Source organism: Furipterus horrens, unplaced genomic scaffold (genome assembly GCF_987537825.1).
Source record: "Furipterus horrens unplaced genomic scaffold, mFurHor1.1.pri manual_scaffold_8, whole genome shotgun sequence".
Taxonomy (NCBI): Eukaryota; Metazoa; Chordata; class Mammalia; order Chiroptera; family Furipteridae; genus Furipterus; species Furipterus horrens.
Genome location: NW_028327178.1, coordinates 54327267 through 54352793, shown reverse-complemented (window position 1 = coordinate 54352793; position 25527 = coordinate 54327267). Strand labels below are relative to the sequence as shown.

Below are 25527 nucleotides of genomic sequence, written 5' to 3'. Positions count from 1 at the left end.
ATATCTGCAGTTGCCTGGGGTTAGGGGGAAGGGTTAACTACAAAGGGGCAAAAAAGAAACTTTGGGAGGATGAAGAGAATATTTTGTATCTTCATTGTGGTAGGAGGTTAAGTTTGTCAAAACTCACTGATTTTAAAAATAGCTGAATCAAGAGCAAGTATTTGTACAATTGCATGTTATTAACTCATACCTGTAAATAAACAAGCATCTCCAATTGTGTGGTGATGTGTTCTCTCCAGACCTCACAGACTCAGGTTTTACATGTCAGCATTCAACTGTAAATTAAAAAGGTCCCCCAAATTCTTCAGAAACTGAGGAGCTGTTTAAAATAAAGTGCATTCAACATGAAAAAAACATGCATTGAATTGTACACTTTAAGTGGGTACATTCTTTTATATATAAATTCATCCCTTAATAAAATGGATTTTTTTTTTTTCAAAATTAAAGGAATTTACTCAATTGCAAAAAGAGGACTAGAAAAGAAAATGAAGGCTGCTGAGCATCAAGGTCTGCCTTACCTCCTGTCCTGTAAAGGAGAGTGTGGCCATGGGCGGCAGTCATGTTGAATGGAACCTTCACTGTATTTAGGTTTTTAGAAAGTGTCACCACTCACCAGCAGTCTTTTTGTCAAGACTGAATAATTTCAGTTGGGTTTTATAAAAAGACAAATACTTTCTAGAACTCTAAGGTGATGTTGTCCTAAGAGAAAATATTTCTCCTGATTTCATCTAGCCAAGCCTGATTGATTGCCCAGTTCTGTGCTTATGTTTTATAAGTGAGTTTATCTGTAAATGTTGCCATCAAGTCGTCATTTGGTGTTGGAATCTTCAACAGTTTTATGTTTTGTACATGCCAGGTGTCCATCATCCCAAGGGGCAAAGGACTAGGTTATGCTCAGTATTTACCCAAAGAACAATACCTGTACACCAAAGAGCAGCTCTTGGATAGGATGTGCATGACTCTGGGTGGCCGGGTGTCAGAAGAAATCTTCTTTGGAAGAATTACGACTGGTGCTCAAGATGACTTGAGAAAAGTGACTCAGAGTGCATATGCCCAAGTGAGTATGAAGTGGAGTGCTGCTTTCTTGCATTTGCATGAGCAGTGGACATTCCTGAATGGCCCTGAAACAGTACCACTGTGTTTGATTGGTTTAGGCTTTTCAGGCAAGGATTATTTCTTAAATCCATTTTAAAGCAATCAAAACTTAAGAAATGGCTTTGGGCACTCCTGTTAGGCATGTGTCAGCTCTTCTGGGTCAGTCACTTTGTCAAGATCTTTTTAATGCCTCATGTAAAATTTTTTTCTACTGTCATCTTTTACCTTTTATTTCTTAGGACATCATTTATTGTGTTTGCTCTGTGTTATTTCTAGCTTCATCTTTATTTTTTTAATATTTTCTTTTATATCTTTTTCCTATGTTCTAGAACCTCATCTGAGTTTTTCTGATTCTGATTTATGTTATTCTTTCATATTTTCTGTAATTTTCCTGATTTCTTTGCCTGTTTTGATGCAGTAGGCTTCAGTTTTCATCTGTTTTATGGACATGTCTTTCCATCTGGCTTTCCTTACCTATGGAGACATTATTCAGCTCACTTTTTTTTAAATAATAACTTCATAAGGGATTTTTCTGTTGCCCATTTTTACATGAAATTTGCTTTCCTGACCTCTTAGGAAGGAGGAAGATTGGGACTGCTTTTCTAGTTTCCTCAACAGAATTCTCATTTCTGTTGTTTTCATGAAGTTTTAAAAAACATGGCTTCCTACTTTCTGAGTTCTCCTGATTCTGTTCCTGCTCCCCACTTTTATCTGGCTTTCTCTTTTCTAGTCAGTTTGGATTTTACTTTCAGAAGCAGCAGCTTTTTCGTTTAAATGTATTGGGGTGACATCTGCTAATAAGACTATGTAGGTTTCAGGTGTATGTTACTATGATACAAATCTGTATATTGCATGTGGGCCCACCACCTGAAGTCAAATCATCTTCCGTCACCATATATTTGGCCCCCTATACCCTTTACAACCTCCCACCCTACTGTTGTAACTAACCATATTGTTGTCTGTGTCTGAGTATCAGTTTTAGAGCCCATATATCAGTCAAATCGTACGGTTCTTAGCTTTTTCTGACTTACTTAGCATATTCTCAGGGTCCATCCCTGTTGTCGCAAATGGCAGTATTTCATCTTTTCTTATGGCTGAGTGGTATTCCATTGTATATATGTACCACATCTTCTTTATCCAATCCTCTATCAAAGAACACTTTGGTTGCTTTCATGTCTTGACCTCCGTGAATCATGCTGCAATGAACATAGGCGTGTGTGTATCTTTGTGAATAAATGTTTTCAGATTTTTTGAATAGATAACCCAGAAGAGGGATTGCTGGGTCATATGGTACCTCTCTTAATTTTTTGAGGCATCTCCATACTGTTTTTAATAATGGCTGTCCCGGTCTACATTCCCACCAGCAGTGAATGGGAGTTCCTTTTTCTCCACAACCTCTTCAACACTTATTACTTGTCTTGTTGATAATCCAGAAGCTTCTTAATGTTAGGCTTATTCTGGTTAGCTTTGGGGTCTCATATGGCCCAGACTGGGCCAGTCTCTTCACATAGTCTCCCAACCCTGTGAACTCATGGAACGGAAAAATGCAAATGCACCTTCCAGAGTCAGTTCTCAGGGTGACGTGATGCTCTTTGTGGGAAGAGCCTGGAGGATTTGAGGTTCTTACTCTCTCAGGTCTGTCAGAATCTTCTTGCTTCTCCTTTACTTCCCCTTGTGCAGAGGGAAGTATCATGCAGGTCTTATAGCTGTTGGGATTAGTCCCCACCTGTTTCTTACCTAATTTTGTCGTAGATGTGATCTGTAGGCCTCTGGTCTTGTATTCCTCATTGAGGAATTTGAAACACTATTCATTACTGCTTCTACACAGAACACCCTTATCCACTCAGACTACTCAAGTCTACCATGTAGATTTTGCCAGGTTAAAGAGTAGTATTATAGTAAAGTGTATGGAGTTAATGTCATTGGAAAGACTTACTGGGATTTTATAAAAGTATGTTAGCCTGTCAACAAAAGTAGATTTCCACCACTAATGATATATTCTTTTTCAGATTGTTCAGTTTGGCATGAATGAAAAGGTTGGGCAAATCTCCTTTGACCTCCCACGTCAGGGTGACATGGTACTAGAGAAGCCTTATAGTGAAGCCACCGCGAGACTGATAGATGATGAAGTACGAATACTTATTAATGATGCTTATAAAAGAACAGTAGCTCTTCTCACAGAAAAGAAAGCTGACGTGGAGAAGGTAGGTGCCAGTTGTACAAATAATTCTGTACACAGAAAAAGGTTATGAAATGATTACCGACTCTTGGTTGGTTTATAGGCATCAGCATTTCCCACACCTGGTTAACTTTTGGATTCCTTCCTTCACTCTGGTATTTCTGTGTTGTTTTTGTCTCTGTGAGGTGTGAGAATATGGTGGTGAGCAAAACCAGGCATGATCCCAGCTCTTATGGCTCTTAAGAATATGTCGTCGTCGTCGTCGGCAGCCGTCTGTCTCGAGAGACGATGGTGTAGCTTCTTAAGAGTCTATCTGCACGCTGAGAATGGCTGTGCAGTCCAACTCGGGAGTGACACGGTATCTGTCTCCTCCCGTGTTGAATCGACATCTTGTGATGACGCTGGAGTGTCCTCTCCAGTGAAGCTGAAGCTACAGAGCCTGGGCAGGGTGATATGGAGGGTCTGCTGTTGCCCATGCAGCAGACCCCCCCTCTCTTCGCAGCTGAAGGATCCAAGGGAAAGACGGGAGTCAATACAGCTTGGCTTCAGGTGCGCCGCAGGAGTTGCCGGTGTTGACTACAACGTCAAACCGCCTTAGGGACTCCAGCTCCGGATTTTCTGTCGGGGTTTACTCCCTTAGCCTTTCCCCTGAAGAGGTATGCCACAAGGCAGCGGAGGTTTTTTGGAATCAGAGTTTTCCTTCTCTGATGTGCCCTGACTGGAAGATCGAACCAGCGACACTTAGCTCGCAGGCCGACGCTCAATCCACTGAGCCAAACCAGCCAGGTTTAAGAATATGAGTGATGGATTAATTAAGTCTATTAACAACTACCCAGTAAACAATTGAATCTACACTTTTCCCCACCATGTATTTTTTTTCTACCAAGTATTTTACCAATATAGAACACCTCACTTAATGTTGTTGATAGTTTATGCAACCTTAAGTGAAATGACATATAATGAAACCAATTTTACCATAGGCTAATTGATATAAACAAGAATTAACTTCCTATGGCCTCTCATCACCATTATAACAAAACAGCGTTGAATGAAATGTTATTTGAGGCCCTGCTGCACTTCTAAATATGGAGCATAATGGCCTGATAGAAATTTACCATTATTTTTCATCTCCAGAATAAACAGTGACAGATGAAAGGGCACATAAAAGAATTAGCCAAACTTGATAAGCGGAAGTCAGCACATGAAAAGTACATCGGTTTAATTATGAGCATCCATGAATAAACATGCTTCATGATTTTCATTTTTGTACCTTATTTGAATAGCACCTGCAAAAGGTGGATCTTTTTTGAATTCATTGGATTTCTTGCATCCAGTGAACTCTTAATTATTGAGATCCATGGAACCAAAATTAGAATTTTTTGTTTCTGGAACATTTTATACTCTAATGAGAAAAACACAAATGAAAAAAAACCTTATAAAGGATTGACACAGACAAAAGAATATTCTAAAGTAGGCTATTCATAAGCAAGTATTCAGAGAAGCCTCCTGTAAACCTGCCCTGTGCCATGCAATTCTAAAAATCCATGACTTCTTTTCATAAAAGTACACAGTGTAAATGGGGAGAGAGCTAGTGTCTGTGAAACACTAGAAAGCATACAGCAGGATCGCCAAGAAAGGAAAGAATGGAGTGGTCAGAGAAGGCTTTACATAGAACTTAGGGCTTACACTTGACCGTGAAGAAGAGTCAGACTATAGTCAATGGGAAAGAAAGGAGCTCTCAGTGTGGAGACCTGATGAGCAGAGAAGGGTGTGGGGAGGAGGGCAGGATTGGGTTGGCCTGCCTGGAACAGATAATGGGGGGAAGGGGACTGTAGTCCCCAGGTCCTCAAAAGCTAGTTTGAAAATTTAGAAACACAATTTTAGGAATAAAAATGACTTTTAGAATGGTCTGAACCAACCCCCTTTTTTAATGGTAGGGAATCCTTAAAGAATCTTGAGTGGAAATGATTCAAGTTCATCATTTAAAAGGAGAGTGTGGCAGCAATGTGCCAGCACCAGTGGGATGGAAGAGACTAGAACAGAGACCAGCTCAGAGTTGTTGCAGGTGTGTGTTAACATTCCTGAGAGGTGCTTGTGGTGGCAGATCTAAAAAACCAAGAGTTCTTCAGATTTATTAAGTATACAATGAATGAGGGGAAAGCCCTTAGAATGACTCCAGGACTCCTCCTAGTGGCAGACACAGCCTGGGATTGGGGGAGGGATTTCAGTCTTGACACCCAGGACATAAGCAGTAGGCATTTGCAAGTGGTACATTGATAAGAGGTCCAGTCCACACATAGAATGTGTTGGTTGTCCCACTACAATTGTTGAAAAAAAAGAAATGAGCTGTAAAAGACAATGGAGGGCGGAAGTGCTCAACCGAGATTACTAGCTCTAGAATAGTGTATGAGGATAGGGATTCCACATGCATGCCATAGATGCTCAGTTGGGTCCAGGAAATCACACCCAGTTATCTACCTTCCATATGTACAGTACATGTACTGACAATTGTAACAAAGAAATAAATGTTTGTGAAGGAAAAATTAGTTCAATAGAGTGAGGATCTTGAAACACCACAGAGTTCTGAGATTCTGCCTGGTGCATCAGAGAATATTAAATCGGTTAAGAAAAACGTGCCAGCCAAGAGCCATCAAGAGGAGAGGTGGCTGCCCTGACCGATGTGGCTCAGTTGGTAGGGTGGTGTCCTGCAAAGTGAAAGGTCACTGGTTCAATTCCCAGTTAGGGCACATGCCTGGGTTGCTGGTTCGGTCCCCAGTCGGGAAACATGTGGGAGGCAGCCAGTCAATGTTTCTTTCTCACATTGATGTTTCTCTGCCTCTTTCTACCTCCCTTCCTCTCTCTCTCTAAAAATAAATAAATAAAGTAAAAAAAGAGGAGAGGTGGCTGGAGCCTTTGCTGCTATGGTTAGTTCCTTCCAAACTCTGGGCCTCAGTTTACTCATCTATGGGGTAAGAAGTTGGACAAGTTAATCTCTTAAGAGAAAGCTTTAGGAGAATAACAGTAATCAGCTACCATTCACATAGTATATTATGTATATCAGGTACTGCCTAAGATGTATTTACTTCTCTTAAACCCCTGAAACCTCATGAAATCACTACATTATTATCCCCATTTTATAGATGAAGAAACAGCGTTGCTTAACTTTGGTTAAGGTCATCCGGTAGTTAGTAAGTGGCAGGACCAGGATCCAGACCCAGACATTCTGTCTGCACACCCCTTGTCTTTACCTTCTAACCAAGCCTGTGCGGTCATTGTGGCGAATCTGAATTGAGATATACTGTGAGAATAAAAGGTACAGTGGGTTTTGAAGATCTAGTATAAAAACAATGTAAAATATACCAATTATTCTTAATATCATTACATGTTGAAATGACTGTTTTTGATATATTGAGTTAACTACAATATCACAACTTAAGTGGTTCCCTGCAACTGTGTAAATAGGCAAATTTTAGAATTAAAGATTGTCTAAGAAGAAATCCTAAAGCTTATTTCTTCAAATCTTATATACACAATATGTTTAAAAGTTAGGTTGTTTTAGTATCCTGGTTATTTTTTTTAAGAGTCTTTATCTATTAAAGATAGACAAAAATATACATGGATAAAATGATAAAATCTGGAATTTTCTTTAAAATAAATCAGGGAGTAAATTATATAAAAATGGCTCTAAGTTGATAATTATTGATAGTGATTATATGGGGATTAGTTACCCATTTTTTCTACCTTTGTACATATTTTAAATATTCCATAATAAAGTTTTTAAAAATTGCAAAGATAGCAGAAAATTCTTTAATTTGGAATCTTTAAAAAACATAGCATTTAACATAAGCTACAGATATGTTAAATTTCTTAGGGAGTTACCTACTAATCTATTTTATGAGGTCAGTTTACAGTTTAACCAACTTTGTTCTCCTTGTAGTGGTGAGATGCTCTTGACGTAACCACTCTTCCCTGCTCTACTGATACCATCACTCACTTCCATACACAGTTGGTCAGGTGTCCTCTTTTTGGTGGTCTGTTAAAAATGTGTAGTGTCAAATTTGTGATTCAACCATACAAATGAACAGAACTTCAAGATACATATTTTCATATTAACTTTCCTGGCTTCATTTTGTATCTTTGCCCTTGTCTGTCTTTATTATTTTCAACTAACTTTTAAAATTCCCTGCTCTATTTCTGTCCTTTGCCACAACATTCCCACTCCCACCACCTACTTTCTTATGTACCCTTCCAGAATTTCTTTATGTGTATATACACACATTAAAAGATATTTTCCAGGGTTTGCTTCAGCAGCACGTATACTAAAATTTGAATGCTACAGAGAAAATTAGCATGGCCCCTTGTGCAAGGATGACATGCAAATTCATGAAGCATTCCTTCCATATTTTTATTTTTCACAAAGATGTTTATTTATATAGAAACCAATTTTTAGAAAATGGAATTTTAGAAGAACGTATAAATGGAATATAAGAAGAAGAGCAAGGAAAATAAAACCAGATTAAGTATAGGACACAAAATAACCTTTATTAAACAAAATTGAATAAAAAATATAATGAACTAAAAGAAGTTTAAAAAAACAGTAATGTAACCACATTTACACTGGTCTCTAAAACGAATGAAATGGGAAAACATGCAAAAGAATAGGAAAATACAATTTAAAAAAAAAATAGTGCAGGATACTATGTAAATTATAATGTCATCTTATATAAACCTAAATGGATGCAAACATGCTTATGAAAACGATGTAAGCAATCTTCAGTTGAATGCAAAAAATGTGTTCCACAAGGTAGCAGTAAGGAAAAGCATGTGAAATAAGATGGCAGCACAGATAAAAGGTGATTTATCACTAAAATATATATTTCCCTATTTTAAAAAGCAAATTACAGTATATTGTAGACATTATACATCTCACTTTTCTCATTGAATAGGTGTATAATTGTTCATTGTATGGATGTACCAAATGTATTTAGTCATTCCCTTACTGATGGACATTTGTTTTTCCAGTATTTTGCACATCTTACTCCAAAATTATGTGACCTTATGTATACCTTTTTCAGTGGTCTCAAACTCTTTTGGGGGTGAGGTCGACTATAAATAAATACATTAACTTTTAATAGACTTTGCCAAGTAACTAATAGGAACTGTTCATTTTTCAGGTTGCTCTTCTATTATTAGAAAAAGAAGTATTAGATAAGAATGATATGATTGAACTTTTGGGCCCCAGACCATTTGCGGAAAAATCTACCTATGAAGAATTTGTGGAAGGCACTGGCAGCTTGGATGAGGACACTTCTCTACCAGAAGGCCTGAAGGACTGGAACAAAGAACGGGAAAAGGAGAAAGAGGAGCCCCCAGATGAGAAAATCGCCAGTCAGATCCGAGGAGGGAAGCCGTTTTAGCTTGTATTGTGGTTTCAGTTAGCATGTTATTTCAGCTCTGGCTTTCTCAGAAGAATGAGAACACTGCTAAGTTGATCTTAACCAGCTGCTGACCAGTTGAAGTGGTAAGAAGAGGAGTACTTAATCCTCAGCCTCAGAAATCCCAGTATGGGTGGCAGGGTGATTTTTCCCAAGGCCCTGGGCTCTTGGACAGCAGCTAGAAGAGTGGAGATTGGAGCCCAGCACTCTCCCCTCTCCACCATCAGTGAAGCCAGCTGAACATGTCAGGGAGAGGGAATCTGAAAGCTTGCCATTATGGAAGAGGTCTGTTTCACTTTGCATCACCCATCTCTTCATTCCCATTTTCCTTTGAAGGCTGTGAAATTAAATTTGAGTCTTGGTAAGAATATTTTAATTTGACTGATACTTTAAAGATTGAATCCAAATCACATGTTGCTGTTTTAATGGAATGGTTTTCTACAGAGAGCTGTAACATATTTAAAATATGAATGTATTATGTAAATATGGCTTCTTTACATCAAAAATAAAGTGTAAACATTGTACTTCTTTTCTTCTGACCGCACAGAGGGCCACTGTTTATTCTTGGAATGCCTTGTTTTAGAAAACAAAATGTCAGTCTTTCTGCGTTCTCATCAGCTCTCTACAAGAGGACAAATAACTTCTAGGTTTGTGTGTCCTGGAATGATGAACTCTGGATATTAAGTATGTTGATGCCAACTCAGACAGTGCGAAAATCTATGAAAATGGCATCAGTTTACATTCTTACTAGACTAGTCATGACCACATGTTGGTCATACTGTCTTGAGTCTGGAAGTCAGTGTGTAATAGCAGGTGTGGCAGGCTGTCCCAAACCATCATCTGGATTTCAGAGAAGGGCAGTGACAATAAGCTAGGAAGGCCCCTGTACCCTGAATCTTCCATAACTTCCCAGGTCTGAATTATAAGTGTTACCACTACTATTAGAAGGGTGTGTGTGGTTCCAGAAAAGTGGAGGTCTCCAATGTTACAAAACTAAGTTAGATCAGAATATTTACCAAAAAATGGCATGAAGAAGGTGTACTAAGTCTTCAGATGCCACTATTTGGATTTGGAGGTACTGTACATTTTTCCATTTATTAATATATTTTTTCAGTAGCCTCCTTTAGTGTTATCCCAGCTCGCCTTGCATGTTCTTGATGTAGTTAAGTATATTGTGGGAATAGTGACTCCTCAGCTTTAAGACACAAATCTGTGGCATCTCTGCTGCACTGGGCTGATGGGATGAGGGGGGACTAAGGCAAGCTGCTCTAACCTGTGACCACTCTTGCAGTCAGTCCAGAGATACCAAACTCTAACTCTGCCACAGGAGCAGCCGTTCTGACTCCACTAACTCAGCATCATAGGAGACACTTGAGTCTCTCTCAGCTGGTCTACCAGTGACCTGCAGAAGTCACACATTGACTACCTCTGTTCCTCAGAGGATGTTTGTGGGAAGTAGTTGAGTGAAGAATTGTTTTAAGGATGCTATCAGGATGTCTAGTGTGCTGTTCTCCACATAAGCAGTAGATGAGGTGCTCTGTACTCCTTCCCCATCCTACTGCAGAGGTGCCAGTGTGCACTGTGCTGGCTGGCCACCTGGGCGGAAGTGAGTTGTGCCAAACGTGAGTCATGTTGATTCAGTAAGAAAACTGACAAAGCTGTGCGTGAGACTGAGTCAGATGGTAACGCACAGCTGTGGCCCCCAGCAGGCTGTCTTGTCTGTACAGGAATGGTCACACCTGCACTCTAGCACTGTGGTGAGCATTACCTTTGTTGGGGTTAGGCAGGGCTAGGTCATGCTGTGAGGTGGCCCTCGCTTTCAGTGGCTGCAAATGGCTAAGGCTCCTTTCTCCTTGTCCAACAAAGGTCAGGGGGCTTTGCTCAGCAGATACCAATGGAGATGCTGGGTCATCTTGACAGAAGGAATTAGGGTCCCCACTTAGGAGGCAGAGCAGAGGGTCAAGCACTAATATTTGCTTCTGCCTAGAAGTAACATGCCACTCCCATTATTTTGGCTAACGCAGTCACAGGTTCACAGCTAACTTTGGCAATGTCTGCCAATTACAATAGCATGGTCCTGTTCTATGGAATTTCACTTTGCAGGACCTCTTACAGAAGTTGTGGCTAGTTTACAGAAACCATGGAAATGATGTTTTGTTACACAGAAAAATGCCTTCACCCTCACTGCTGGGCCAGGTTGCTGGCCTCGGTTCCTGGTCTGAGAGTTCATGGAAGGAAGCTCAGCATCTCTTGGAACCTACCCTACCTGCGTCCCCTCCACCCACCAAGAGCTTACTGGAAGCATGAAAGTGATTTTCTGTGGTTCCTCTGGCAAATCTCAGCCAAGTTGTTAGGGAAGGCTGGGGCGCACTAGCCCAGGGTGTAACGTGGGGAGATGAAAGCTTCTGTGGGAGGTCTAAACGCTGGTTGCAAATAGGACCGAAGGGCTTTTCTTTATCCATGCACTACCTTTAGGCTCAGAATTCTGGCTCTCCCCCACAAAGCCTGCAATTCAAGAAAAGCCTCTTTCCTCTGTTCTTTTAGTGAGCTGCAGGGGCAGTTCACTCAGAAAGGGACTAGAGATCTGAGCAACTGTTGTAACATGCAAAGTAACAAATCTTTATATAAGCAGAAACTGGAAGAGACAAAGGAACAGTTTTAGTGTTTTATTATGAATAAATTGTTTCAAAGGTCAATATTGCATATTCCATATAAGGCAACACTGCACAGCTTCATTTCACAAAGGATGGAAAGTTTCTGACTTCCCTGTTAATTCTCAGACATGGTTGAACTCTTAAGAGAAGGTGAGGTTTATTTGTTTAGCCCTTTATTGATGGCCCATTATTTCTTTTAAATCCTCCATTAGAAAATATCCCTAGTCTGAATCAAAAGGGTTGGACTGCCAATTCTCTGCTATTTGAATGTGCTTTTCTTTATTCTAGATGACTGAGTACAATTTTATTGCATTTGGGAGGGGCCTGCACCTATATGTTTAGACCAGTGCATCATTTGATGGCCATTAGAATTAAGACACATCAGAGTTAAAGAAAACCTGCATTATCATATTTGAAACAGGAACACTCCTCTATTCATTGATCTCCTCTTCATCGTCTTCAAAAGCTTCTTCACCATCATTGGCCGTAGCTTCTTGATATTGCTGGTACTCAGACACCAGGTCATTCATGTTGCTCTCCGCTTCTGTGAACTCCATCTCATCCATGCCCTCTCCCGTAAACCAATGCAGGAAGGCCTTCCGGCGGAACATGGCAGAAAACTGCTCCGAGATGCGCTTGAACAGCTCCTGGATAGCTGTGCTGTTGCCAATGAAGGTGGAGGCCATCTTGAGGCCACGAGGAGGGATGTCACACACGGCCACCTTGACGTTGTTAGGGATCCACTCCACGAAGTAGCTGCTATTCTTGTTCTGGATGGCCAGCATCTGCTCGTCTACCTCCTTCATGGACATGGGGCCCCGGAAGACAGTGGCCACGGTGAGGTAGCGCCCATGTCTTGGATCACAGGCCGCCATCATATTCTTGGCATCGAACATTTGCTGAGTCAGTTCAGGCACCGTCAGGGCTCGGTACTGCTGACTGCCTCTGGCCGTCAGAGGGGCAAAGCCGGGCATGAAGAAGTGGAGACGGGGGAAAGGGACCATGTTCACTGCAAGCTTTCGGAGGTCAGCATTGAGCTGGCCTGGGAAGCGTAGCGAGGTGGTGACCCCACTCATGGTGGCTGACACGAGGTGGTTGAGGTCCCCATAAGTTGGAGTGGTCAGCTTCAGGGTGCGGAAGCAGATGTCGTACAGGGCCTCGTTGTCAATGCAGTAGGTCTCATCCGTGTTCTCCACCAGCTGGTGGACTGACAAGGTGGCATTGTAGGGCTCCACCACAGTGTCCGAGACCTTGGGGGAGGGCATGACGCTGAAGGTGTTCATGATCCTGTCGGGGTACTCCTCCCTGATCTTGCTGATGAGCAGCGTGCCCATGCCCGAGCCTGTCCCTCCGCCCAGCGAGTGGGTCAGCTGGAAGCCCTGCAGGCAGTCACAGTGCTCACACTCTTTCCTCACCACGTCGAGCACCGAGTCCACCAGCTCTGCTCCTTCTGTGTAATGCCCTTTTGCCCAGTTGTTCCCTGCACCGGTTTGTCCTGTAATAACCAAAAGAGGGTAGGTAGCATGCAATTTAAATAGGACAAGACAAAATGGAACTGCTCATTGGTATTAATCCTTTTTAGATGGTGTTGGAAAAAAATGTGTTAATGACACAATTAGATAATATGGTGTTGGCTAAAGTCAGTGGGCAGGGTGAAATAGGCACCCATCAATCCTGCTAGGGAGCACATGAATTAGTATCTCTTTAGACAAGTAAAATACCTACCAATTTTAAAGATGGACATATGTTTTGACCAGGTAATTCGGTTCTTACTTTTAAATAGGTAATTCTCACACATGGTAAAATTCAAAGGGAACAAAATGTATACGTTAATCTCTTCCCTCTGAGTTTTCTGAATTTTGTATTATGTACAAATATTTTTTTAAAAACAGTAATATTTTTCATGTTAATGGAGCCCCCTCATTTATCATCCACAATTACTGTTGCGAAATTTTCTGAGCACCAACTATTTACTTTGCACCTATAACTCAATACCCAGCACAGGAAGTGATTCCTGCCCTCAAACTGCTTCTGGCCCAGTGGTGGTAAGAAAGTGAACATACCTGGATGATTTTTGTATTTTTATCCAAATAGTTCAAGTAACTAGAAAGAAACCTTCTAGTTAGTGTGTTTTCTGCACAATGGTGCATTTTCCCCACCTGCTTATTTATATCTTTCTTTATGGAAGAAATTTTGCATCCGAAAGGTTCACTCTTAAATTTAAAATCCTCCCTTTCAGCTCGTTTCATTATGAAGGCATCTTTTCCAAGCTGTATAAATAACACAGGCCTGTATGCGTATGAAAAGGTGCACTTAAAAAGAAGGGATAAAAGAGGACTGGCAGGGACTTACTTAGTTTTTGCTCTCCTATAATGCAGTGCTCTTCAAACAGCTCTGTAGCATTGAAAATACTATAACACAAATTTCCCCCCCCAAACATTTTTAAATTGATGTCTAATTTGTCTTCATAAATTCAAATAGTTGTAAATGACACAACTTTCATTTCTAGGGTGCAGTTAATTACTCTTTTAAAAACAACTGTTACACCATTTTGTTACATGTATCCAATAGTTTACATAAAAATCAGAAATAAATCGTAAGTTGAAACTGATTGTTGTTAAATTCCTATGACCACAAATGTTAAAAATACATCATTATAACTTCTTTAATTAATTCATTTATCTAAAGATGAATATTAAATATTACCATGAGACAAGGTTTGGCATCACTTCATTTTTTGGATTTACATATATATGTTGAAAAATGTTTGCATAAGTATGTAAATGTGAATGAACTGTGTTCTAACAAAGTCATTCAATTATTTGACCTTCAGAGTTATATGCCAAAAATTAAATAGTTGATCTATAATCACAGAGACATGGATACATGGAACAAATTGACAGCTATTAGAGGGGATGGGGAAGGGGGACTTGATGCAAGAAGGTGAAGGGATTAGTCAAAGAACATATATGTGTAACCCATGGTCACAAACAGTGTGGCAATGGCCTGAGGGAAGGGGGAGCAGGAGCTGGGAGGAGGAGGGCAAATGGGGAGAAAATGGAGACATCTGCAGTGGTGTCAAAAATAAAAATGAAGAAAATAAAGCTGCTATGACCATTCCTATTCTTTAAAAAAATTTTTTTAAATCTTATTTGCAGCCAAAAACTCAATTTTGTTGAAAACAGAATTGGGAACACCCTAACTTACATCAGTCATTCTTTTCTTCTGTTTCTGGAAGATATCAAAAGGCTTTATTTACCAAGACTTATCAAATGCTAACTTTTTCACTGAAAGGCATTTTGTTTAATCCAATACACTTAAAGAGTTGGCGAAATGGAAATATTAATACCAATACAACTTTGCCAATGTTATTTTTTAATGAAATGTTTAAAAATATTTTTTAATGTTTAGGTTGCAGTTTTAGCTTATCCAAATATAAAAACTACTACTCATATAATTGGCAAAGGCAGTCCTCATTATTAGAATCATCCTCCAAATTAGACATGCTTTCTGTCAGAAAAACATGGCTTTCTTTTTAACTTCAAATACGTTAATATGCATTTCAAGGAATATTAGGAAAACCACTCAACTAAATTCTAGAGTATACTATAAGGGAAATTATGAAAAGCAGTAAAATCAAAGTAAACAATACAGAGATGATATATCTATTGAATATTTAATAATAAACTATGAAAACAAGGTATTGCTGTTTCTCATTACTTAAACTGGTAATAAGGAAATGTAATATATAGCTAGTTTATTTAGGAAGCAAGGAAGATTATTAAAAAGCACTGTATTTCTTTAGTAAATGGGCATACCAAACTCTGGTTTTGAAAGGAAGAACTATGTATAAAAAAATCTTTCTATTAGCACTCTTGTTCAGATTTTACCTCCCTATTGAGTGAAAGAGACTGGGATACACTGCAGAAGGCAGGAGTGAGCAGCTGATTTGATAGCCTCAAGTGAACAGAAGCGAAAGGAGATAGAGATGCCAAGGCCTGTTTGTCCTTCTGCGCTGGGCCAGGATGACAGCTCTTCAGATGTTAACTTCACTTTGCCTACACCTAGCTGGTACCTAGCTGGTCGCAAGAATTCACAACTACCGCCTGAAGACCAGCTTCTCTGCTCTAAGTGTGAGCAGGTCCATACCTGATGCTGCACACCGGAAGGGGAAACTGAGGGAGGCAGTAGTGATCCCACCAAGGCTCTTTCTTGAGACCAGACTTATGCTACATCAGCTAAGTAGATGGAAGGCTCTTGAGCACTTCCAGGGGTAGGGGGCCCCTCGTACTGAGGTTTGCTGATGAGCACCACTGGATGGACTCTGCATTGTACTCAAGGTTTTAATCTTGGGCAAATGCGTCACCTTAAATTTCTTTATATCTTCCATAGCATTTGTCAGTACTAAGCATTGTGGTGTTAATGGAAGTCTAAAAGAAGACAAACAAGCCTAATCTGTGATTCTTCAGTAATTTTTTAAATTATATTTTATTGATTATGCTATTCCAGTTGTCCTGATTTTTGCCCCTTTGCCCCTCTCCCACTGAGCAGCCCCCACTCCCTCAGGCAATTCACACACCATTGTTTATGTCCATGGGTCATGCCTATACGTTCTTTGGCTACTCCATTTCCTATACTGTACTGTACATCCCCATGGCTGTTGTATAACTACCTATTTGTACTTCTTAATCCCCTCACTTCTTCACTTATTCCCCACACTCTCCTTCGATCTGGCAACCATCAAAATGCTCTCTGTATCCATGATTATGTCTCAGTTCTTGTCTGTTTACTTTGTTTTTTTAGATTCAATTGTTGACAGATTTGTGTTTTTTCCATTTTACTGTTCATAGTTTTGATCTTGTTTTTCTTAAATAAGTCCCTTTAACATTTCATATAATAATGATTTGGTGATGATGAACTCCTTTAGGTTTTTCTTATCTGGGAAGCTCTTTACCTGCCCTTCAATTCTAAATAATATCTTTGCTGGGTAGAGTAATATTGGCTGTAGGTCCCTGCTTTTCGTGACTTTGAATATTTCTTGCCAATCCCTTCTAGCCTGCGAAGTTTCTTTTGACATATCAGTTGACAATCTTATGGGAATTCCCTGTATGTATCTAACTTCTTTTGCTGCTTTTAAGATTCTCTCTTTTATCTTTAACCTTTGGCATTTTAATTATGATGTGTCTTGGAGTGGGCTTCTTTGCATCCACCTTGTTTGGGATTCTCTGTGCTTCCTGGACTTCAATGTCTATTTCCTTCACCAACTTACAGAAGCTTTCTTTCATTATTTTTTCAACTAGAGTTCTGATTTCTTGCTCTTTCTCTTCTCCTTCTGGCACATCTCGAAGCTGTCCCAGAGGCCGCTTATACTATCCTCATTTTTTAAATTCTTTTTTCTTGTTTGGATTGGTTGTTTTTTGCTTCCTTATGTTCCGAGTCACTGATTTGATACTTGGCTTCATCCACTCTGTTGTTTCCCTGTAAATTGTTTTTTATTTCAATTAATGTACCCTCATTTCTCACTGGTCTTTCTGATGCTGTTGAGGTCCTCACTAAGTTCCTTGAACACCTTTATAACCAGTGTTTTGAATTCTGCATCTGATAGATTGCTTATCTTCATTTTGTTTAGCTCTTTCTCTGGAGTGTTGATCTGTTTTCTCATTTCGGCCATGTTTTTAGTCTCCTCGTTTTGGCAGCCTTCCTGTGCTTGTTTCTATTAGGTAGAGCTGCTTTGACTCTGTCTTGGTAGTATGGCTTAATGAAGTAGGTATCCTGTAGCGTCCAGTGGCACAGCCTCTCCTATCACCCAAACTGGATACTCAAGGTGTACCCTTAGTGTGGGCTGAGTATACCCTTCTTTCATAGTTCAACCTTGGTTGCTGTTGGCAGATCAATGGATGGGAGAGATTTATCTTGGCTAGTCAGCTGCAAGGACTGGCTGTGACTGATCACAAATCTCCACCCTCTGTGGAGGATCAGCTGTGCAAGAGCAGTGTGGTGGTGCTCTGACGTGGTCTGTAGCGGCCCACTGGGTGCGCTGGCCCTGGGGTTTCCCAGATGGTACAGGCCAAGGTCAGCCCCCACCTGTGTTTTGCCTGGGTCACCATGCCTGAGCTATAAAGCAATCTGAGATGGCTGCTACTTGTGCTTGGCTTGGAGATTCCTAGCCAAAGCCAAGCTGTGAATCTAAGCTGGCTGCTAGTGCTGGGCCTGGAGCTCACTGAGGCCAGCTATTGCTTGTTTGGTAGGATTTAGGAAGTTGTGAAGCGTGAGCCAAGATCAGCTCATTTAATATGGAAAAGCAGCTTGGGTGGGCCCATAAGTTGGGTCAGACAAGTCTCTGGGGATCTCCAAGGTGGGTCAAAGAGTGTTAGCCAGGTTGATGGAGTCTGAGGTATGGCACTAGCTTGCCAACTCTGTCGGGAGGGGTTTAGAAAAGGGACAAAGGCCTGTGCTCATCTTGATATCAGACACTTCATTTTCTCCTTGTATACCACTCACAATGGCTTTTAATCTGCTACACCGAAGCTGGAGCTCAGAGGGAATAAGTCTGAGTTGGTGAGTCTGTTTGGGTTAAGAGGAACTGCTCGGGGCTCCTGCAGTTTCTTCCACCAACTCAATCCCTGCTGGTTTTTGCAGCCATAAGTTGTGGGGACTTATCTTCCTGGCACTGGAACCCTGGGCTGGGAGGCCTGTTGTGGGGCTAGGACTCCTCGCTCCTGAGATATCCCTCCCGAATTTTTATCTACCACATGTGGGTGAGGGACCAGCCCATGTCATGTCTGCACCCCTCCTACCAGTCTGGACAGATGTGGTTTCTTTAATTCCGTAGTTGTCAGACTTCCATTCAACTCATTTTCTGCCGGTTCTGCTGATGGTTTTTCTATATTTTAGTTGTAATTTTGGGTGGTTGTGCAAAGAGGCGAGCCATGTCTGCCTATGCTGCCATCTTGACCCAAAGTCTTCAATTCTTCAGTAATTTTAACATGTATTGAATATTGCTCTGACCAGTGTGACTCGGTTTGAGCGTTGTCCCATAACAAAGGGCTGCAGGCTTGACACCCATTCAGGGCACATACCTAGGTTGGGGGTTTAATCCCTGGTCAGGGTGTCCATGGGAGGCAACCAATTGATGCTTTTCTCTAGCATCAATGTTTCTCTCTCTCCCTTCCTCTCTCTCTAAAAGCAATAAAAAAATGTCCTCGGATAGTCCCTGTGCTTATCTGTCTTAGTCCCACCTCAAAAATGAGCCCAGCCTCACTCCTGTGGTCTTTGCCCCATTTGGCTGGTCAAAGGCACCAAGGCAAATGGCGTGATGGGACCTGTGGCTCAAAGTAAATGATGCAGAAATAATATATCTATTTAATATTAAACTATAAAAACAGCCCCTCTGTGCCTGCTTCAGACTGCGGGTACTCGCCACTTCATTCCCCTCAGGTGGCCAGTTCCTTGACTAGAAGGTAACTCTTGTTCTCTTATTTTTTCTTCCCATCCAGCTGGGTGACACCGCGAAACCTGGCTGACTCTTACCAGGCTTGAAAATGATCACTGTCCTTCCTATGTTCCCACTAACTCCTGCCCATCCCCTCCCCACCCAATCCAGCAGACAACAGCATGGCCAGACCACAGCAGAGACACTGGAAAAATAAACTTGGCGCTAGCCTTATACTCATGGCTAGCCCTGTACCTGGGGCTCAACGCAGAACCCTCACACCTCTACAAAGCAAAGACTGAGTGTAGTCGTCACAAAAAGACTAGGAATTATTTCATTAAACTAGAGTAGAAACTAATAACTGAAAAAGGGTGGTTTTAGGCAGACCTACACCACAGTAAATCAAGCTCACTTTAGTCAGTATACAGAGATTTTGTACTTGACCCTTTCTCTTCCCTCAGTTCACAGCATTCACTTGGCTACCTCAATATTTATTGCATGATTAGCCTTGAACTTTCCTCTGCTCTTGACAAAAGGAGGAAGCTGGTGATTTCTGAAAATACTTTGCCACTGTCTCATAGCAACAGATGTTCCCAGTTAAATATTTGGGGGTCATGAGTTGAATACCTTCTGTAATGCAATGTTGTGACATTAATCAGCGGCTGGAGATCGTAGAACTCAAGCCTGCAATCTCTAAGCTTTGGCAGTCAGGCTGCAACAGATCCTCAGGGTTTTCTCAGAGTCCACCCTCCCGTTTACACCCAGCTCACCCTAAGGGATGGATTAATAAGTCTGAAGACTGTATATGTGTATGTGCTCTGACCTAAATTTTGAAGAAAAATGTACAAGTGCAGAAAGAGGCTTAAAGAAAGTTTATCACTCTAGTATTTCATTTTTTCCCACAAGACTCCTACTTATCTAATAGGCATGACTGCTATGCAGCTAGCAATTTGTTACTTTTTTTTTTTTTTTTTTTTTTTTTAGTATATCCATATTCAAAACTCAAATGCAGGTAGTTTTCACTTTTAGAATTAGGCATACTTCAAGTCTGTTTTTAAAAAAACAATTTCAAACTATATCTGAAAATGGACTAACACTGGTTTATTTTTAATTTACCAACTCTGAAACAATGAGCTAGAAAGCCAGACTTTCCCATTTATAGACTTCTGCTCATTGATTAACTGGGAAATGCCATAAAAACAACTGTAGCCAAATAATATAGTAAGTTCATACATTTTGGATACCCCTCCATTCCACAAAACAAATGTGCTATTTTAACAAAATAAGCATATTCGTTTAAGCAATTTATAATTCTTAATAAAAAGAGCATCAATTTTTTAAAAAATTACTATTGAATAAAGCCTTTTCACAGCAGTACAATGTGTTAAAAACTTTAAATATTCTGAAACAAAAATAGGTATACATGTTCTGGCAAGAAACAAGGATGCAAGAAATAATCCTGGAGACAGTTTAAACATCAAATGTCATTTCTAACATATTTTAAGGTTTGCAAGGGCAATAAATTAGATCATTAAATGGTTCCTTATAGGTTTGTCTTAATTTGTTCTTAAACTTTCTGGCTCCCATTTATTGACATGTGGGAAGATGATCCCAAACCTTTCTTACACTCCCAATATTCAGTTCAAATAAGTAAAACCAAAGAAAACTTCCACAATTGCTGAAGCTGCTGCTGAGAAACTAGCTAATCATGACTTAAGTAGTTTGTAATAATTCAATTATGTAAAATTCAGTTTATGGTTTTGATTCTTTTTAAAACCTCAAAAGGTCTTGGCTGTGCAGGAGGGATGGCCAAGGGTGAGGCAGCCTGACTCCTGAGCAGACATCTGGACTGGGAGAGAGAGAAAGTAGAGAAGGAGCATGGATGGCTCTGGTGTCCTGCTAGAGACCTTCTCCAGAAAGTGCATAAACAGGTGCTATAGCCTCATCATGACACTTTTTATGACAGACTTAAGGCATGTAAAAGTATATGAAGAGTAATGTAATGAATTATCTACTTATTATCTACTACCCATTTTAAGAAATAAAACATACCAATGTTATATGAAGTCCAATATAACATATATAATTTAAATCATCTTAAATTTAAACAATGTACAGTAGAACAGATTATTTTTTCTATTTTCTCTCCAAAAGCAATTGGGGGTGTGTCTGTGTGTGTGTGTGTATGAATGTGTTTTGGCTAACCAACCTCCATGGGAAGAGGGTTCACCGAGTTGCATTTTAAATATTGTCTTCAAATTTCTTTATGTGTGAGTCCTGTTTATAGGTGCTTGGGGCAATTATGGTCTCTAGCAACTCATATCAATAAAATCTTTCAAGATTCCATATCTTCTTGTATACTTTGAAGTAACCTTGACTCTAAAAACCATGGCTACAGAGTAATGGAGGCTGGTAACAATAACAGTGCCACTTTATTTAATTTTATATAATTTTCTCTAGGAGTTTACAGAGGGGCAGGTACTATTATCGCGTCTTAATTTTTAATGTAGAAGGGAGGGAAGGATTTGCCCAATTGTGATAAAACAAAACTCATATGGTAACACTTGAGAAAAAATGCAAAACATACTGAAGTTTAAAAGATGAGCAATCTTATTATAATATACTAATAATTTATGAAGGGGAAAAAGGTTAATGTCTAAAAAAATTTTTTTTTAAATAAAGAACTATCAGTATAAGCATTTTATTTAGAGACAGAGGTTACTTTCCTAAAAAGAAAACAAGAAGAGGTGCCTGTGATAAGGCTGGAAACTGTTGATTTCCATTCTAAACTTTTCTATGCTGTGTGATGTTTTTAATCTTACACATAAATTAATATTCATGTTTAAAAAAAGAAGGAAAAAAGCAGGAAAGATAGAACCTACCAAAGATGAAGTTGTCAGGCCGGAAGAGCTGCCCAAAAGGCCCAGACCGCACACTGTCCATGGTGCCGGGTTCCAAGTCTACCAGGGCTGCCCTGGGCACGTACTTCTGAGCTAGAAGAGAACGAAGCCCACCCACAAAAGGTCAGTTTTTGGTTTCTAAAGTAATGGAGTTCCCCAGAGCAAGTCCCACCAGCTTAGGTGCCTAGAATGTATAAACATGGTTTCACTTAGAATCACAGAATCTTAGCACTGGGAGAATACAATTCCACCCTTGAATTGTTGAGATGAAGAAACCAGCCCAGGCATGAATGGGCAGAGGGAGTTCCAGGAATAAATAAGATGGTGAGAAATCAGGTCTTCTGACTTCCAGCTTCCTTTATTTTCCATTTCACCTCTTTCCTGTTGCTCAGTTTTGCTTTTTTAGCTTCATGGAAATAAACCATATTTGTTGGGGCAAAATACCATCCTGCCTTGATGGTCTTTCTTTTTGGCACCTCCCTCAAGCACACACATACACAAACCCAAGCTACAGTCTGAACACCTCATTACAGGTAGCATTCCATGGGCCATTTTCCAAGAAACACTTTCATTTGTGAATGAGTGCTGCTGTGTAGCATTTTCATTGTAAGTACACTTTTGTGACAGCTGGGCAAAAAATTATTCCCAGTGAGGATGGGGTTAATAGGATTGCACACAGGAACTGCTCTTCAAGTCCTGTTCTGCTATACACACACCCAATTGAAGAAAGGATGTAACTAAGCTGGACATAAGGATTAACAGGAAGTACAATGTATACTGGAATTTTCCTTAGTGCTATCTAGAAATTTCATCTTGTAGGCCCTACTGTTCCAGACCTTTGTCATAGGCTGCTTAATGTATAAAACCCAGTGATTTATGTATCCTGCTCTTCTCAGCTCTTATGTGGACAAGCAGAATGTAATTCCAAAAAACTGAAAGTGATAAAGTGATTAACTCTCGGAATATATGTCCTGTGTAGAAGAGTAGCATCTATCATTTCCTGGGCATTCTTTCAGTGTCTTAGCTTCTTGATGTTTTGAAGGGCATGCACCACTTCTATAATAAAAAATTGTTACAGAAATAATGTATACATATAGCTACAATACATATGAAGATATCCAGGAAGGGGGGTTGATGTTATTCCCAAACTGAGATAAACTGAAGCCTGGATTTTTACTAAAGTCCACCAGACAATTACTGTATTTTTCGTTCCATAAGATGCACTTTTTCCCCCAAAAGTGGAGGGATAATGTGCGTCTTATGGAGCGAATTTTGCATCACAGACTGTGATGTGCGTTACCTGACCTGTCGGCCATGGGAACAGCTGTTAGAAGAGGAAGCAGTGGGCCCACGCGAAACCCCTGGGGATGCTTAAATGTCCCACTTTACTGCTGAATCTCAGGGCGTCCGGTCAGTATGAAGATAGTGAAGAAAGCGACATCACTGATTGTGAGCAACTGAGCTTCATAAATTCTGATACTAGTGATGATGAGTTCTTGGGGTTCCCAGAAAACTAGAAGAGTACTTGAAACTTAAAGTATCTCCTCATTTGTTAATGACAGTGATGATGGTTCTTAATACTGCTATTGACTGCTGTTCACTTTACATGGTTGAAATATTATTCTGTTATATCTTATTAAATATTTTAGTATACCATTTGGTTCAGAATATTTTTTTTCTTGTTTTCCTCCTCTAAACCTAGGTGCGTCTTATGGTCTGGTGTGTCTTATAGTGCGAAAGGTACGGTGATGACCCAGAATTGTCTAGTCTGCAAAGGGCCAGAAAAAAATCATGTAAGGGAGTGCTTTTCAAATTTTTAGTCAAGATCTTAAACTGGAAAGAAATAAAAAAGCCGGATATTATCCACTAAGTTGATTTCACAACACTGGTAGTCTGGTTCAAAAGCTCAGACCCCCACGGAATCTGGCTGTTTGAAATAAACACAGCGCATGTCCGCCCTAGCGGGAGCGAGGAAGCAACTCGGCATCCCATATCCCAGGTGAACTTTTCCTAGAGCAACTACCCTTCCGAGAAGGCGAACCCCGAGCACCAATGCGGGTCAGGGCAGAGAAGACCGGGGAAAGCCGGGGTCTTAGAGAGCGATGGCCGTGGTCCCAGAGACAGGATGGCGGCACTTCAAGAAGGCGGTGACCGGGGTCCGAGCTGGGTTGGCCTTCGCGAAGGCCCGGATCCGGGAGGGGTACGCCGGTTCCAGCGGGGAAGGGCGTGGTCGCGGAAGGGAATGGTGGAGGGTCGGGAGGGGAAGGGTGGGGTCCCAGAATTGGATGACAGGGACCCGGCCGCACAGTACTACTCACACGATGACTCATTGTAGTAGACGTTGATTCTCTCCAGTTGCAACGCCGAGTCACCTACGTAGCCTCCCGCGGGGTCGATACCGTGTTCATCGCTGATCACTTCCCAAAACTTTAAGCAGGACGAGGCAGGGGTGACACAAGGTCAGGACCCGGAGCCCAGGACGCCTTCCCGGCCGCCCGGCAGCTAACCCCAGGGCTGGCGGTGCGGGGCGGGGCGGGGGCGCGCGCCCGAGGCGGCCGAATTCCAGACGCGCCTGAGCCTCCGGCGGCCGCTCCCAGCTAGAGTGGGGAAGAGGGCTTGGGAGTCCCGGGTTGTGACGCGCCCTCCTCTGCAGCGCCGTTCCTCCAGCCCTTCCGGGGTGCGGCGCGGGGCAGGACCGGGCTCCAGGGACCAAGGGGCACAGAGTTGGTGCTCAGCGGGCGGGCCGCACAGCCCGCCCCGAGGGTCCAGCCCAGACGCCCCAGCACCCCAGGCCTGAAAGCTGCCCGCCCGCGGGAAACCCAGTGCCTGCTCGCCCCTCGCGCGACCCACCTTGGTGCCTATCTGGTTCCCGCACTGGCCCGCCTGGATGTGTACGATCTCCCTCATGGCGGGCACCGGCTCTGTGCTCCCGCAGCTCGCTCTTCGGACCGCGGGGGCGACTGTGGGCTGGCCGCACGCTCCCGAGATTCGACCCTCCTCCCGCCCTCACCCCCACCCCTCGCCGCCGCTGGGACCAATGGCTGCGGGCCTCGCCTCTCCTGGCCGCGTCCCCTTGGTCCCAGCGATTCGACGCCTCTCTCGGCTCCTCCCGCCCCGACTCAGAGACCCCCGGCCCCAAGCCTCCTGGCGCCAGAGCCAACGCCACCCCTGCCCCGCCTCCGCGGCTCGCATTTCCCAGGGTCATCCTTCCCGGGCCACCTCGACCCTGCGCGGTCCCGGAAAGGGGAACTGACAGGGGACAGCTGGAGGACCCCTTGTACCGGGAGCCAGGCCGCTACAAGTGAGCGAGTCCCTCGGGCGCCCACCAGAGCGGGAATTTAGTGGGGAGGCAGAAGGAAAGGACAAACGGGTCCCGCCCCTCTCCCACCCCATTTTGCTGCCTCAGTTGCTGGCCCGCCCTGAAGGGAAACTGGAGACCCCTCGAACTCGGCAATCTAGAGCCTGTGGTGCTAAGAGTTCCCGCTGAGCCGACGCGGGCGGGTGGGGTCCCACCTTGGGCCACACTGGATGGGTTCCGGGACCGCGCGGACCTGGAAGGGTGCAGACAGTTCCCGCACGCGCCGCAGGTTCAAACCCAGTGGGTAGAAGGGCTTTGGGACACGAAAGCAGTTTTTCACGCTGACTGTGGCACCCGCCCCCCCCCGCAAGGCCCCAACACACACACTTCACCGCCCTCCTGGAGCCTTTTCATCTGCAACTACAGGTACCCTTGCGTACTAACGACTCTGAACCGTTTACGGAGGGGTTTAAAGTGAATACGTCGCTGGATCTGAAAATGAGCATCTTCCTGCACTGTTGTCTTCGAAGTCTT

The 25527-nt window shown here is 42.1% G+C and overlaps 2 protein-coding genes and 1 non-coding gene across 4 annotated transcripts in view; 2 read left to right on the top strand and 1 right to left on the bottom strand.

The window, feature by feature from the left end:
* Positions 1 to 12858, top strand: part of AFG3L2 (AFG3 like matrix AAA peptidase subunit 2) — a 50418-nt gene extending 37560 nt beyond the window's left edge. The window contains exons 15-17 of the mRNA XM_090285836.1: positions 857 to 1057; positions 3105 to 3299; positions 8449 to 12858. Coding sequence (XP_090141962.1) covers positions 857 to 1057; positions 3105 to 3299; positions 8449 to 8691 — 639 coding nt within the window. The 3' untranslated portion in view covers positions 8692 to 12858. The remainder of the gene's footprint in view (positions 1 to 856; positions 1058 to 3104; positions 3300 to 8448) is intronic.
* On the top strand, positions 7574 to 7681 carry LOC150002933 (U6 spliceosomal RNA). The gene has a single exon (XR_016512823.1). It is a non-coding gene; the product is annotated as a U6 spliceosomal RNA (small nuclear RNA).
* On the bottom strand, positions 11361 to 24670 carry TUBB6 (tubulin beta 6 class V). Of its 2 annotated transcripts, XM_090285837.1 has the most exons (4): positions 24546 to 24670; positions 24014 to 24122; positions 21678 to 21788; positions 11361 to 12858 (listed from the first exon to the last, which is right to left on the bottom strand). In XM_090285837.1, exons 1-4 carry the CDS (start codon positions 24600 to 24602, stop codon positions 11795 to 11797), a joined length of 1341 nt encoding a protein of 446 aa, XP_090141963.1. In that variant the 5' UTR covers positions 24603 to 24670; the 3' UTR covers positions 11361 to 11794. The 2 variants fall into 2 exon arrangements, with proteins under 2 accessions (XP_090141963.1, XP_090141964.1); XM_090285838.1 differs by lacking the exon at positions 24014 to 24122 and having other exon boundaries at positions 24546 to 24669.
* Positions 24671 to 25527: the final 857 nt, after the last annotated feature.